Here is a 13,969-nt window from a genome sequence, read left to right as displayed (position 1 = left end):
AAGATGTCAAACATGTGTAACAGTGACTGGTTGACTTTTTTAAATAAGTTAAATGTTGAGCCCATTTATTAGTTTAACTCTGTGTGTGTGTGTGTGTGTGTGTGTGTGTGTGTGTGTGTGTGTGTGTGTGTGTGTACTAACTCTCTGTCAAACTCAGTGGAGGGTTGATCAAAGTGTCCAGGGTGCGTGGGGTCCCGTGGCAGAGGGGAGCTGGGAAACCAGGAATCAAACAGGCAAACATGCAGAGTTGTTCACGTTCTGCATTACACTGTAACGCCTGCATCCACAGCAGGAACAGGCGCACACCTTCACGCCGGATCTACAATGAAGATGAGAGACAAAGAAGAGAGAAGAGATGTGAAGAGAAACCAAATTAGTTATTTGCAGCATTTACTTTTTTCCAAAATTGAGAAGCATAAGGATGCGGGCGCTATGACTGACAGGTAACACAAAGATAACAAAACACAGCAATACCTTTAAAGAGTTCCCAGTGTGTAACAGCTTCTTGAGAATCAGCCCTGTGGGAGAGAAAGACATATGAGCCTGGTCATTTAAATCTTCAGTGCACAGCCACGATAATCAAAGTGAGCCAGCTTGGAATACATGAATAGCTTAAAATAAGAAGCTGTCAAACTGTGCAACATCAAGCAATTAATTTTTTACTTTGTTATCTTCTGGTGTTAGTTGGTCTCTTCACATTACATAAAATCACCTGTCATGTGAGTGGCCACACTGAAGACTGGTTAAACCTGATTCAACAACACATAGTTTTCTGGGATGATCTGATCTGTTGCACACATGTACAATATAAACTTAAAGATGTTTCAAGAGAGGGGTTGAGTGTGAGTTACCGATGCTGTGGAACTGCCATCGGCTCTGGATTCTTTCAGGCAGTAGCTGGAGGATTTTCTGGTGAAAAATGTTTTATTATCATTAGTTACAACATTTTACCATAAGACTGTGACTCTATCCATAAGACTCTATTTTAGCAATCTAAGCACGTGGTCTAAGGCCCATGGAGCATGTGCATTTAAGATGTGTCCAAATCTACTTCTTTGACTGCGGAAAAAATGGCTGCAGCACCAGGAAGAGGTTCAAAAGGGTTGTACTTCATCTCTTAATTAATCATGGGGGTGTTTTGGGCGTAACATGCAATGGAGTAATCAGAGATCTCTGGTGACTGTTTAAGGCTTGCAGTGCTCTCTCGCTCTGTCCATCTCTCTCTCTCATTGAATGTTCCCCCCTTATTTCCCCCCCATTCCCTGGGGAAGATGGAATTTAAGGCAGAAAGTTTTATTTACAACCACAAAAAGCAAGATGACAAAGAAAACCACATATTTTGTCTGTGTATGATCTCCTCTGCTCCATATAAGTATTAGAGGCACATCTACACACAACAAACAGCGCAGTCAGAGTTGCACTGATCAGAGTGTGTGTGTGTGTGTGTGTGTGTGTGTGTGTGTGTGTGTGTGTGTGTGTCTCTGCGTTGAGTGAAATACTGCGCCATTGACTTCAGACCAGGTTTTTGTTGGTCAATAGCCCAATCACTTTCTACTGCCTCAAGACAGCAATGCACCAACAGTGTACCTGACCACACCTCTTTGAGATCAACACACCCATGGGTGCTCAGATGGGTCCAAGTACAAGTCCAATTTAAACAACATGGGCGCTGGACAGAAAAATAACAACTGTGTTGGTCTGAAACTAACAAAGACACTTGTGTTATGCTTTGTGCTGGGTGTAAGATTGATAGGGTTTAGGATAAAAGTGAATGATATAACCTGAAATCTATGTGTATCAAGATCAACTGTTCCATTTATCTTGATCACAAAGAATGAAACTATTATACTATAGATTTAAGTCAGTATGGCATTCTTAAGTAATCAGTAATGCTATAAACTCTTCTATCAAAACACTCACTAGTCCTTAAAGTCTTAGTGTTTGGAGTATGTGGAGGGGCAAATGGAGGTCAGTAACACACACATCTGCTATCTTATCCTGGCAACTCTGAGCACCACCACTCAGTTCTGAGTGTTGCAAAATGCCAGTGGTCTTAGGCTGAGGTCAGTGTCAGCTGATGTTGTGGTACTGACCAAGACCACCAACAGAAAGTTAGAGGTCATGGAATCACAAACACTTCAGTCATTTAGTTTAATGTCAGAGTTCTATTCTGTAATCCAGCATTAAGTTAGAGGGGGCAAAACAGCACAAGTATAACATCCATCCTCACTCTGCATTTGTCTATAGTTCTTCTATCACTTTGTAGGACTGAATGTTGTGATTTAGCATAACATTTTGTCATGTAAAACATGTCATGTACAAGAAATTTGCAATATTTCATTACCTCAAAGATGAAGAGGATTGAGTCCAGCTCCTCCCTCTGAGACTTATGACCTAAAACACAGAGACCAGCATAAGAAAAAGCATAACAGCAATGACTTATTGTTTTATGTATACCTGGCCTACTCTGTTAAAGCTTTGTTTTTCACATCCAGTGAAACATACCTTTTTGCTTGAGGCTGACTTCAATGGTGACAAAGTTTTCAAAGAAGACATAGTAGATATGGGAGTAGTTCAGGTCAAAGAACTGTTTTAGCTCTGCAGGCTCTGCGTTTTCTGGAAAACAAGAGGAGAAATAAAGAATTAACTAACATACACAGACTTAGGAGAAGAACCAAGGTCAAGATTACTCCAGAAACTTGATTCCTCAAGAAATTTCTGCTAAAAATGTTATCTGATTCTAAGTCTGTTCCGATTTTCATCCTTCATCTCATTTGTTTATAAAACTTGGACATCTCCCTTACCAGCCACACCACTATATATACAAAACATCAAATGTGCTGCTCAGTTTGACAACCACATGTCTCTTTACTCAACTCACAAACCTGTCTGCAGTCAGAGAAAGACAGAAAAAGTGAGTAAAATACTGCAATAAAATTAAGAGAGGAAAGGGAGAAACTGCACAATGAAAACTTAGGTAATATGATTTTAAAATGGACAATAAAACCAGTTGTAGGCTCTTCTCTGTCCATTTTCAGTTTGAAGTTTCAGACTAAAATATGTCTAAACACATCTATAATAAAGAGAAAAGGCCTGTTGTGAAGATAACACGTTTCTGACTTTGCACCACAGGAAGTACATTTGAGTAATTTAATTTCATTGCAGCATCTAGGTTCTCTAAATACACTTGTGTCATTTCACAGTAGAAAAGACTCACAGTCTGGGTCTCAGCCATAGTTTAAGATAGAGACTCTTCTAAAAGATCGGAAGTTTACCTTCATGTGCTCTGGCCTGTATCTCCGCCTCAACACCACTGACTGTCATTAAAAGACAGACACACTGACTCAGACACTGAGATAAAACACATGTGCAAACTGAGGACACAACCAGCACTATAGTTCTGGGTCAACACTGAAAAAAAACAAAAAAACAACCCACAAGCAGGTAGGACATAAGGCTATGGACTGACAAACACAAGTTTTTTCACAGACACACAGACATGCACACACACACCCACACTCACGAGCCTCTGGTGATAGTCTCTGGTTTTGTTTATATGAAATATGAAAGCTGAACGCTGCTGCATGCACACTCACACACTGCGGCCGGCTGTGTTCTGCGCCACAGTGGTTGTCCTTGTAAGGTGTCAGTGGTCTAGTTGAGTGGTTTTCTAGCTTTTTCCCTGGGGACTGACCTCGTTGCCATCTTTTGAAAAGAAGTTACTTTTCTGCAAAACCCATAGCAAATTCTTTATTCACACTTTGCATGCATGAACAATGCGATGTTGGGTAATAGAGGTGAGCTCATATATTTGAGTCGTAATGGAGACATAATACTGTGCAAATGTTTTGGGCACTTTAGATGTTTAGATTCTTGGTCTGGGATTACTAGAAGGGACGGATGCAATTATCACATCCTAAATCCACGTGCCAAGTTGCCAAGTTCTCCAGGATGCTTGGAACAATTTACCTGCCAAGCACCTTGAAAAAGTACTTGAGTGTACTGCTGAGAATTGGTGCCGTTTTAAAGGCAAAGGGTGGTCACAGTATACAATATTGATTTGATTTAGTTTTTTTGTTACTGCACTTTGTATGAAGTTAACTGATAAATAACTGAAAAAACTAATCATGGCATTGTTTGTGAAAGTATCCTCCCTTTACTTTCAGTGTCTAAGACTTTTACACAGTACTGTAACCTACTGTTCAATATTACAGTCAACAAGTGTGAACCAGTCATCTATAAAATGACCTGCTTTAGTCTGAGATCTAAATAAAGGTCTGGTTTCTGACTACAAACTGTACTGTATACTCTGAATAACAAATGCCATTAGCACTGCAAATGTTTAAATAAAAACATGTTCTTCTCTTGTATCAACAACAGAGCAAAACAGGGCTTGGGAGCAGTTACTTAATAACCAGATTGCATCAAAGGGATTACAAAGGAGTGAAATATTTTCTTGTTTAATCATTCTTTCAGATCAGGTGTGAACTATTCTATTACAAACCTTAAAAAAATTAGCCAAAACTAATAGTGCTCACTCTCTTGTTTCCTACTATGGCAAAGGTAAACATTTTGCAGCTGGTAAAGAAAACTTTTTTCATGAGAATGATGCTACATAAACAACACCATCAACACAGAAAAGTAATTCTTGCTGTGGGGTATATTACTTAGTCTGCTTTTTCCTTTAAGATGGCATTGCTCCAGTTATCAATTCTTATCAGTGCTACAGCTAACAGTGCCCACATGCATTTTCTTCCATTGGTGGTCTGGCACCATGAACATTAAAACTGTGTGGTTAGCTATTGTCCAGTTGTCTGAGTATTCTTTTCAAACAATGTCACTGCAAAGTGCGTGCCTGTGTGTGTTTGTGATCAAGGTCTTGTTTTCCCCATAGACCACAGAGCGGGGGCACACCCCTTTTCTCTCTCTCACACTCTCTCACACACACACACACACACACACACACACACACACACACACACACACACACACACGCACGCACACACACGCACGCACACACACACACACACACACACACACACAGCCCAGGAGCTCATACAATAGAAACAGGAAGTGGAGCTACTGTACTGGACACGAAGAGGAAATAATAGAGGCCGTTTCCCTCTCAGGTCAGTGTGTGTGTGAGTGTGTGTATTTGTGGGTTTGTGGGTTTGTGGGTGTGTCCATGTGTAAGAGCAAGGGTGCGTCAGTGAAAGATATACACACAGAGATAGGCATTCACACATTCATCACATATTCATATTCATTACTCTGTCATCTTCCCTATACTTTCCACACATTCAAAACACTATACTTGTTGTAACACAACTTAAAAAACACTCAGTATTTCTCACACACCAAGTCTTTGTCTGGCACTTGGGTTCACTCCTGGAAAAATCACAACAGCCTGCCTGTGCAGCATCACTGTGCCTACCACCCGATTTCTCTCTATGCAGAGATGCTAACTATGCAAACTTCATTGACAAATCTGACAATCTGTCACTTACATACAACATAGAGCACATCTTTCAACCCTCTTCTGACACGAACAGCTTTCACTTTTAGCCTGAATGTACAAGATTCAAAACCGCAAATCACAGTCATCCTAAGGGGAAAAGGCAATGGCTCTAAAGATTGACAAATGGTGAGATATTACAAGTGGTAAAATGTTTTACGATGGATTACAGTTGAGATGCGAAATTGATGAGTAGATACTAAGAAAATCTGAAATGGTCTAAACGTTTGTTAGAAAAAGCCTGTGTCTCTGTTTACATGAAAAGTAACTTTAAATTTCGTGATTTGCGAGATGAGTTTGGTGTGGCATTCCCTGTATACACAGACTGGCACGTAGAAGCTAACCTGTTAGCTGCTTAATAAGGATCTTTAACTTACCTATGACAATTCTAAGATGTTTAAGCCTTGTCAACACGTCCTTCTTTGGGTCCAACACTTTCTGTGTTGATTTTTTAACGTCCCCATGAGGCTTTTTGGAGAACATTCCTGAGGCAGGAGACACAAGAATGCGATGGCAGACAGCAAGGAGGAGCTAGCTGTGTAGCCACTTACACAGCCCCAGCTAGCGTTAATCTTCAAACTATAACGAAACGCCGATACTCCTGGGTCATCTATTAACGCTGCGCTGCGAATTAGCAATCCTCCGCAATAGCGCGGAGTATAGCAAGGGGTAATTTTTGTCGGAGAGGCAGCATTCTGTTTAAACTAAGACAAAAATGTGAAACGTAGCGGGGCAAAGCATCCATCCATTGCACCTCCCTTCCATAACAGCCTGAAGGCTAAACTGGCTGGTTAGCTAGCTCCCCTGCTCAGTTAGAAAACATCATGGCGGAGGAGGAAAAACAAAATAATGGATACCAGAGAAATTCAACGCCAGTGTAGTTCAACAAAGTGCAAACTTTGGTTATCCCGTTTGAACTGTATCATACAAGTGTCATATAAAACTACATTATACGCCTGACACAAACGACGTTTCAAGTTTGACTGGTGTTAACGTTTTAAAAGCCTTTCGACAATTCTGTTCGAACTCTCCGCCTAAAGCTAAAGTGGTGAATGCTGGGTAACGTAGTTTCCGGTTGGTTGTTAGATATTTAGAGATGTGAATATTAGCGATACAGCAAACTACAGTTCCCTCTACAACGAAGAACGCCCAATTGCGATTTGTTTTTAGCTTAGCTGGGGCACGAGTGAAATTGGAAACGAGGGAAAAATACGTTTAAGCTTACTTTCTCTGAGATTGGTTTTATCTAAGTATTGTAGCAAACGTCCAGCACCTCCTGATCTTGTAAGTTATGATTTTGTTTTAAGTTTCCTTTTCTACGTTTTTTATATAACAAATCGTGCCCATCTTGCTTGGTACCTAACTAGTTGCTAAAATGCTAACCAGATGCTAACTTAAAGTGTTTTCGTTTGTTAATGTTTATTTTGTTTATATAGTTAAACGATTTAAAGGCAAACAGCTACAGCCCACAGTCATTTCAAAATGCTTTTCCTGAGTTTTAATAATAGAATTTATCTAAAGCATTAACATAAACCTTTCTACCAACAGGGAGCCATTGTTTTCAGGGATGTTTATGGACATAATAGTATTCCCACAACATCTCAAAAGAATTTTCCAAATTGATCCACCGTAAAAATACATCTAAATGAAGAGAAAATGTATATAAAATATCGTTCACTGGGTGTAGAATTTAGGTGGATATCCCACCTCACTACCTTCATTTGGTAAACATCACAACAGAATATTACACAGTAAAATCAACGAAAACACAGTAATGTAGAAATATCTCCTGAGTCAGCTGTTTAAAGAATATAAGCAATGGCCTAATACTTGATGGATGTTTTGAAGAGATTGCTGGTTATTGCAGTTAAACTACAACCCAAAGATTATCTCCCAGAAATTATGTGATCACATCGGGTGAAAGAAACAAAAATAATTTGTTCATCAACAAGGAATTAGTAATTATTTGCAATTACTTTGAAATGCAACGTATTTTCATTTGTCATGCCTGTAGTACAAGAAGGCATCAGTGGAGCAATAGTTAAGAGCAAAGAGTAATTTGCCTTTCATGTTCAAACATGTTAGTGTGTCTCTCCTTTCAAATGTAAAATAACTATTACACACTCATGCAGGTATAATTAGGCATCAGGCAGATGGGGAAACATCAGTAATAAGCTGATGCATTATGCACTCTCACAAGCTCCTCTGATCTACCAGCAGAACTACTGCTGATCCCCAGTGGATGTAAAGTGTGGGCATGCTTTGAAGTTTTTTAGCTTTTTATTGTCTATAGACCTAAATTGAAACTAAAAGAACCAAGTATCAAGTGTAAAGCTGTATCTGTTGTAGGTAAAACTGCCAAAACAGTCTGACATTGTTGTTCAATCTAACACGACCAGTCTGAAGCTGATTTGCTGCCATGCCGGTGCACCGTGACCGGGAGAAGAAGGAGAGTATAGCAGAGGAGATGGAAGTGGAAGACCAGGAGCAGGATGCGTCCAGCTCAGAGGAGGAGGATTCTGACACCTCCTCTGTCTCTGAGGATGGAGACAGCTCAGGTGAGAAACTCTTAAACTATGGAAAATGAGCAGGACATTCCTGTTTGCTTTAGGTTATAAACCATAATGTAGGGGTAGCTCATGTTGGGCTGTGAATATTTAAAACAGGAAAAGATATTGAACTGTTGCCATGTGTGAAATGTGTGAATTTGCTGTATTTTATATAAATCACACCAATAGAAAAATGGAAACAGAAAGGCTTGCACAGCTGAATTAAGAAACGGATTACCAATGTGATTGATAGGCAGTGTGGACAAATGGAAACAGTTTATTCGGCATATTATGTCAACCTATGCCAGGTTTCATTTCCATATCAGCCCCTGAGCTTCTTCCATCACAACACCATTTCGTAATACCTAACCCAGAGGTGTGTGTGTGTGTGTGTGTGTGTGTGTGTGTGTGTGTGTGTGTGTGTGTGTGTGTGTGTGTGTGTGTGTGTGTGTGTTGGATACTTGATGCTGTTCCAGAAATGGATGAGGAGGACTGTGAGCGGAGGAGGATGGAGTGTCTGGATGAAATGTCCAACCTGGAGAAACAGTTCACTGATCTAAAAGACCAGTAAGACTGACACTGACTCTTGTAAAGTTTATCTAAAATTTGAATTTGATGTTTTTTAATAACAGTGAGCTCTGCCATTATTTCAATCTGTGTTTGTGTGCAGGCTATATCGTGAGCGTCTCAGTCAAGTTAACAGCAAGCTGGCAGAGGTGGAGGCTGGCCGGGCAGCAGAATATCTGGAGCCTCTGGCAGTATTGCTGGAGAACATGCAGGTCCGCACCAAAGTTGCAGGTAACTTTAACACACACACACACACACACACACACACACACACACACACTTATAAAGTCATATTCACTCTGGTGTCCTGTTATCACTTTGTGTCTATGTCTTTGTCAGGAATCTACAGAGAGTTGTGTCTGGAGTCTGTGAAGAACAAGTATCAGTGTGAGATCCAGGCAGCATGCCAGCACTGGGAGGTTGGACACAAGCACACACACACACACACACACACACACACACACACACACCCCCTTTTAATTACCTCCCATCTTACAAAACAATATTGCTAAGCCAGTTCAGTTTCTTACGTATTCGTTTCGTATCGTTTCGTATGTATGTAACTGGATGCATGTTTGTGTTTGATCTGTGTGTTTTACATGATCTTGTGGTTTTGTGTGTGTGTGTGTTCAGAGTGAGAAGCTGCTGCTGTTTGACACTGTTCAGAATGAACTGGAGGAGAAAATTAGACGACTGGAGGAGGACAGACATAGCATCGACATTACATCAGGTAATGTGCACAGAACACAGTTATTGCATTGTGTTACGTCATGCACGTGCAGCTTAATACAGCTCTTTTTGATTACAGTAATAAGAAGACAGTGCACTCATCCAGGACTGTATATTACATTCAGTGCACCTTGTAATCTTCGTCTGCGTCTTTCTCTCAGAGCTGTGGAATGACGAGTTGTCAGGGAGGAAGAAGAGGAGAGATGCTTTAAGTCCAGACAAGAAGAGGAGAAGACCTTCAGTGGTGTCTGATATCCTTCTACTGCTAATACCTCTATTACTCTTCACAGACCCTTCACTTAATGCTTTTAATGCTTTTAAAAAATCCCAGACACTGGTATCTAGATTTGTCCTTATATTCATTGCTGTTCCCTGTGTATCTGTCTTTAACCCTGTTCACGCCCATATATTGTCTATATGCTACCTGACTTGGACATACTGGAGGACTGGACAGCCATCAGAAAGGTGTGTGTTTCAAGTGTGTATATTACTATGCAGAGGTGTGTCTTTCTCCCGAGGTGGTGTTTGTGTGTGCTGGCAACTTTTAAGAATCAGGTATATGTGTGCTTTTCTCCAGGCCGTGGCCACGCTGGGTCCCCACAGAGGGAAGAGTGAATCTGACAGCTCTGTGTTCCCATTCAGACAAGACAGAAACAGACCCATACTAAACTGCTGAAGCACACACACAGCGGAGCATTTGTTCTGAATCTTCCCACAATCCACTACACTGCTCAGCTAACAGTGACACCAGTCGGTAAGCTGCATCTCGTGCCAACAGGCACACACAACAAGGACTCACGGGTTCGAATCCCCTTAAAGAACAAACAGGAATAGAAGCGTTTTTTTTTTTTTTTCACTGACATGTTAGTTGCCAGTACTTCCATTCAGATTTATTTTGTCTGTACCAGTTTCTGTCCCTCAGATAGGAAAGGGTTTTCTCTGTTCTATCTATAATTCCAAAATGATGTATGATATAAACCATTAACGAAAAATGTGATAGCCAGAGTTCAATCTATATGGGTTTTTTAAAGATGGAAAGTATCACGGGACACTAAAACGAAATCAAAATCAAGGTTTTATTGGCCAATGCTTTGAATACTCCCTAAAACTCCTAGTGGCACACAAAATGACCCCTGGTATGAAGTTAGAACATGATTTAAGATTTCCGATCACCGTGTTAGATGTCTACTACATTATTTCTACTGTTTTTCTAAGTTTGACCTCTGAGCATTAGATCACAGATTTCTTTTCTTCAAAGTAGGCGTCATATGTGGGATTGAAATCTTTGCGGTAATCGTTGGCAAATGGTTTTCAGTTCTTGTTTACATATTGAACAGATCCATCCACTCGGGTCCACTTAAAGTAAAGTTTAACGACCTAGTATCTCGTGAAGCCGCTTATGTCTTTCCACATTGGCATAAAGACACATTTTTATACAATCTACTTAACAGCTGCGGTGCACCATTGTCTAGAAATGGTCAACGGTGAATGTCACAGTTTTTTTTTTTGTTTTTTTTAAACAAACTCAGTCTGACATGGACGCTGTAAGACAGGCACCCCTTGAGTCACGGATGGTTTTCCCAGTTGTCTGAATATTGCAATCACTAGCAGTTCAAATGTCTTTGCAAACATTTAAATATGAGTTTTATTTGACAATACTTGAGCATTCAGAAGATTTTCCTTCCTGGAGTATTCAAACAAGTGTGTCATTGTAAGTTAGAGATTTTTAATGTTAAACTTAGCAGGTTATTGACGAAGCTTCCAGTGACGTGGGGAAATCCTGGTTTATATATGAATCTTGTCCATTGTGCCATGATATCTTTTAAACTTTTGTGCTTTTTGTTTATGTGGATCGGTTTAAATGTTAATTGTATGAGACTATTAATTATGCTTTGTTATGATGTTTTGAATTTGATGATTTGAGTTAGGTAATCATATGACACGTTTGTACAGTTTTTTGTTGTTTCAGAAAGCAGTCAGCAGTGCCTACATTTGAAGCGAAGTTCAGTTCAATTTCATCATGTTCTGTTGTTATAGTCGTGCATCTTGCATCCGTAGGAGTTACAGTTTGGTTGCTGCGACAAACTCAGCGATAACTTAAACTCGCATTGATAGCAGTAATTAAAATGCATGATAAGGAAATAAATATTTCAAGATATTATTGTGTGTATACGAGATAGAGACAGAGTTAAGTCAACACATTTAGAAAGGAATAATGTTTCAGATCGTCCTGTCCTGAAGCTCAAATTCATTAAGAGATTAGATTTCTACTGGACACTTAGATTTCAAACCAGCAACATTTGTGCACCAGCATCTCTCTTGGTAATATAATGAGTAGTGGGGTAAGACCATATACAGTGTTAATGGATACCTGATATTTTTTCATCTTTTCTTGCCCTCACCGAACCCTTTCATAAAAATACTATTTGCTTATTACAGCTGGTTATTTTAATGCGGATCACCAAATTTCTCTCTTTTTATTAACCACTACATCAGCAATCGTAATTGTAATGTGTCAATGATGCAATGACACGGTAACAATGTTAACAAAAGGATTTTAACGGCCACAATCAACATGAGAAGGGGCTGAGGTAAAGTCCCATGGTATCTCTTTAAAGCTGTTTTTCACCAGGTGTTGTTACATTCTCTGCTTATTGTATCTACCTCTTCTCTCTTTCTGTCTCTCCTTCAAGCTCCTGTGAAAAATACTCACGAACACGTAAATGCTTCCATCTTTACCACCATCCTGACAAGAATTGATTTTGTTATTTCAGTGTATTGCTAGTTTATATGGCCGTGATTCATGCAGGTTCGTCAGGATGTGTTTTTAATAGATGGAGAAGGAACCAACCATTTTCTTCCAATAACCCTTCACAGATACAACCCACTGTTTATACAGGATGATGAACAAACTGCCATTTAATAGTAAAGATTTTTATATACTGGTTTTTGAAGATTAAGGTGGCGGGGATGTGAAATACTCAGATTGATATTTTTCGACAGTTTCTGTTGAGTAATGTGTCAGGTACATTTGTGTCTTTTGTTAACGATGTGGACGGGTTTTACAATTAAACGTTTTATAATTACTCCGTGGTGTCTGTGTTTATAATATTTTTAGCAGTCCACACAGCAAGGAGTATATTGATCTGTATCTTTATATTAAATGTACTGCCAGACCAAGAGGAGCCTCCATATTTTCAGCCCTGGCTCTTTGCAAGTGATTACTACATCACTGATAAGAATGAAATATTTAGCAGCTTTCCATATCAAGAGTTGTAGATTGCTTCACAGGGCCTAAAGATAATATATAAAAAGGAAGAAGTGGCTCATGCAGGACTCAATAAGGAAGCCAAACTCTCCTAGATCTGAGAGGACTTGACACCAGAGCATATATCCTCTTAATAAAATTGCTATTGATCTCACATCAAGGCAAAGGACAGACTTTACATCACTGTATACAGGCTGCATGGAGAGCATGAAATTACCTGCCAGTGGTAAATGATGATGATGATAATGACACATCACTTATCATCACAACAGTGCTCTCATGGCCACAGGAGGCACAGGCCTTTCCACTCTCCTTACTAAAACCAATAAGTACTTCTGTCGTAAGAGCTGATAGGTGAAAACACTAAAGGGTCGATATCAGTCGGTAAAAATGAATATTCACTTCATCTTTGCACACACTTCTTAATGTGCCTGAAAAATGTAATTATTGAGTTTAGTCTGGGGTAAATCCCTTAATCATTTATATAAGACAGTTTTAAGACGGATTTATCAGCCTGGTGAAAACCACAATGACCTCAACAGACACTGGTTTGTAAAAAATATTGAATATTTATATGTTTTATGAAGATAACTGCTTAATTACTTACAGGTATAAAAATGTCAGCTGAATTTATCTCTAAATGAATTTGCACAGTTGTGTAACAGCTTGTCCTTGTCCAACACGGGAGAGTGAGAGAATTAGGAAATTGTACAACAGCAGGTGTGTCCTGTTTCTGACTCAGAGGAGAGTTATTACGTTATCAAATACAAAAAGGTCACACATGAAGCAGACGGGTTAATAGACCATTTTCACAGCAGACATTTTGAATTGTTACAGTATGAAAAGCGGAGGTGCAATAACATTAACAATGGTTCTGTTCTATTCAAGAATCCCAGTGACCCAGAATGTACAGCAGCATGGACCCTGGCCCACTTAACTACAATGCAGCCATCACTAATTTTACTTTTACATCATATTAATAACACATACGCTTTTCCTGCTTTGACATGTCAAAAAGTCTTCACCCTCCCCCACACGTTCAACTGGGTTACTCATAGGACATGATACCAGCTGTGACAGCAACTGATGACTGACACAGAATTCAAGTCCATCTTATTGTAATGTTAAAAACTGAAAGATTTCCAAAATTTTAAAATTTGATATATTACTCAATATGAAAATGACACAAGATCATACCATACCATACCAACTACATACTGCATTCACTTTCTGAATTTTCTGTTCAAAACTCAGACTTTTGGACCCCACTGTATATGTGAAAGAATACTGAAACGATTTGCAATTACCGTTTTAACATAATTAAAGCATTTCCATTGCATG

The 13,969-nt window shown here is 39.5% G+C and overlaps 2 protein-coding genes across 8 annotated transcripts in view; one reads left to right on the top strand and one right to left on the bottom strand.

Annotated features, from left to right (window-relative positions):
• The window catches only part of ralgapa1 (Ral GTPase activating protein catalytic subunit alpha 1), a 76,053-nt gene extending 69,550 nt beyond the window's left edge, over positions 1-6,503 (bottom strand). For 3 of the 7 annotated variants that reach the window (XM_056393933.1, XM_056393938.1, XM_056393935.1), the window contains exons 1-6: positions 5,893-6,502; positions 2,506-2,616; positions 2,345-2,394; positions 852-909; positions 475-518; positions 142-319 (exon numbers count right to left, since the gene is read on the bottom strand). In XM_056393933.1, coding sequence (XP_056249908.1) covers positions 142-319; positions 475-518; positions 852-909; positions 2,345-2,394; positions 2,506-2,616; positions 5,893-5,998 — 547 coding nt within the window. In that variant the 5' untranslated portion in view covers positions 5,999-6,502. Of the gene's footprint in view, positions 1-141; positions 320-474; positions 519-851; positions 910-2,344; positions 2,395-2,505; positions 2,617-5,892 lie in introns of all 7 variants that reach the window. The other 4 variants (XM_056393936.1, XM_056393937.1, XM_056393939.1 and 1 more) reach the window with 3 other exon arrangements.
• A 140-nt stretch (positions 6,504-6,643) lies between these two features.
• Positions 6,644-12,447, top strand: brms1la (BRMS1 like transcriptional repressor a). The gene is made up of 10 exons (XM_056393943.1): positions 6,644-6,799; positions 7,915-8,073; positions 8,541-8,631; positions 8,735-8,862; positions 8,971-9,050; positions 9,265-9,361; positions 9,522-9,611; positions 9,761-9,825; positions 9,938-10,114; positions 12,054-12,447. Exons 2-9 carry the CDS (start codon positions 7,935-7,937, stop codon positions 10,034-10,036), a joined length of 789 nt encoding a protein of 262 aa, XP_056249918.1. The 5' UTR covers positions 6,644-6,799; positions 7,915-7,934; the 3' UTR covers positions 10,037-10,114; positions 12,054-12,447.
• The last annotated feature ends 1,522 nt before the right edge of the window (positions 12,448-13,969 follow it).

This window comes from Seriola aureovittata, chromosome 13 (genome assembly GCF_021018895.1).
Source record: "Seriola aureovittata isolate HTS-2021-v1 ecotype China chromosome 13, ASM2101889v1, whole genome shotgun sequence".
NCBI classification, from domain to species: domain Eukaryota; kingdom Metazoa; phylum Chordata; class Actinopteri; order Carangiformes; family Carangidae; genus Seriola; species Seriola aureovittata.
Note: the sequence above shows the minus strand (reverse complement) of the source record. Positions and strands in the feature narration are given on the sequence as shown.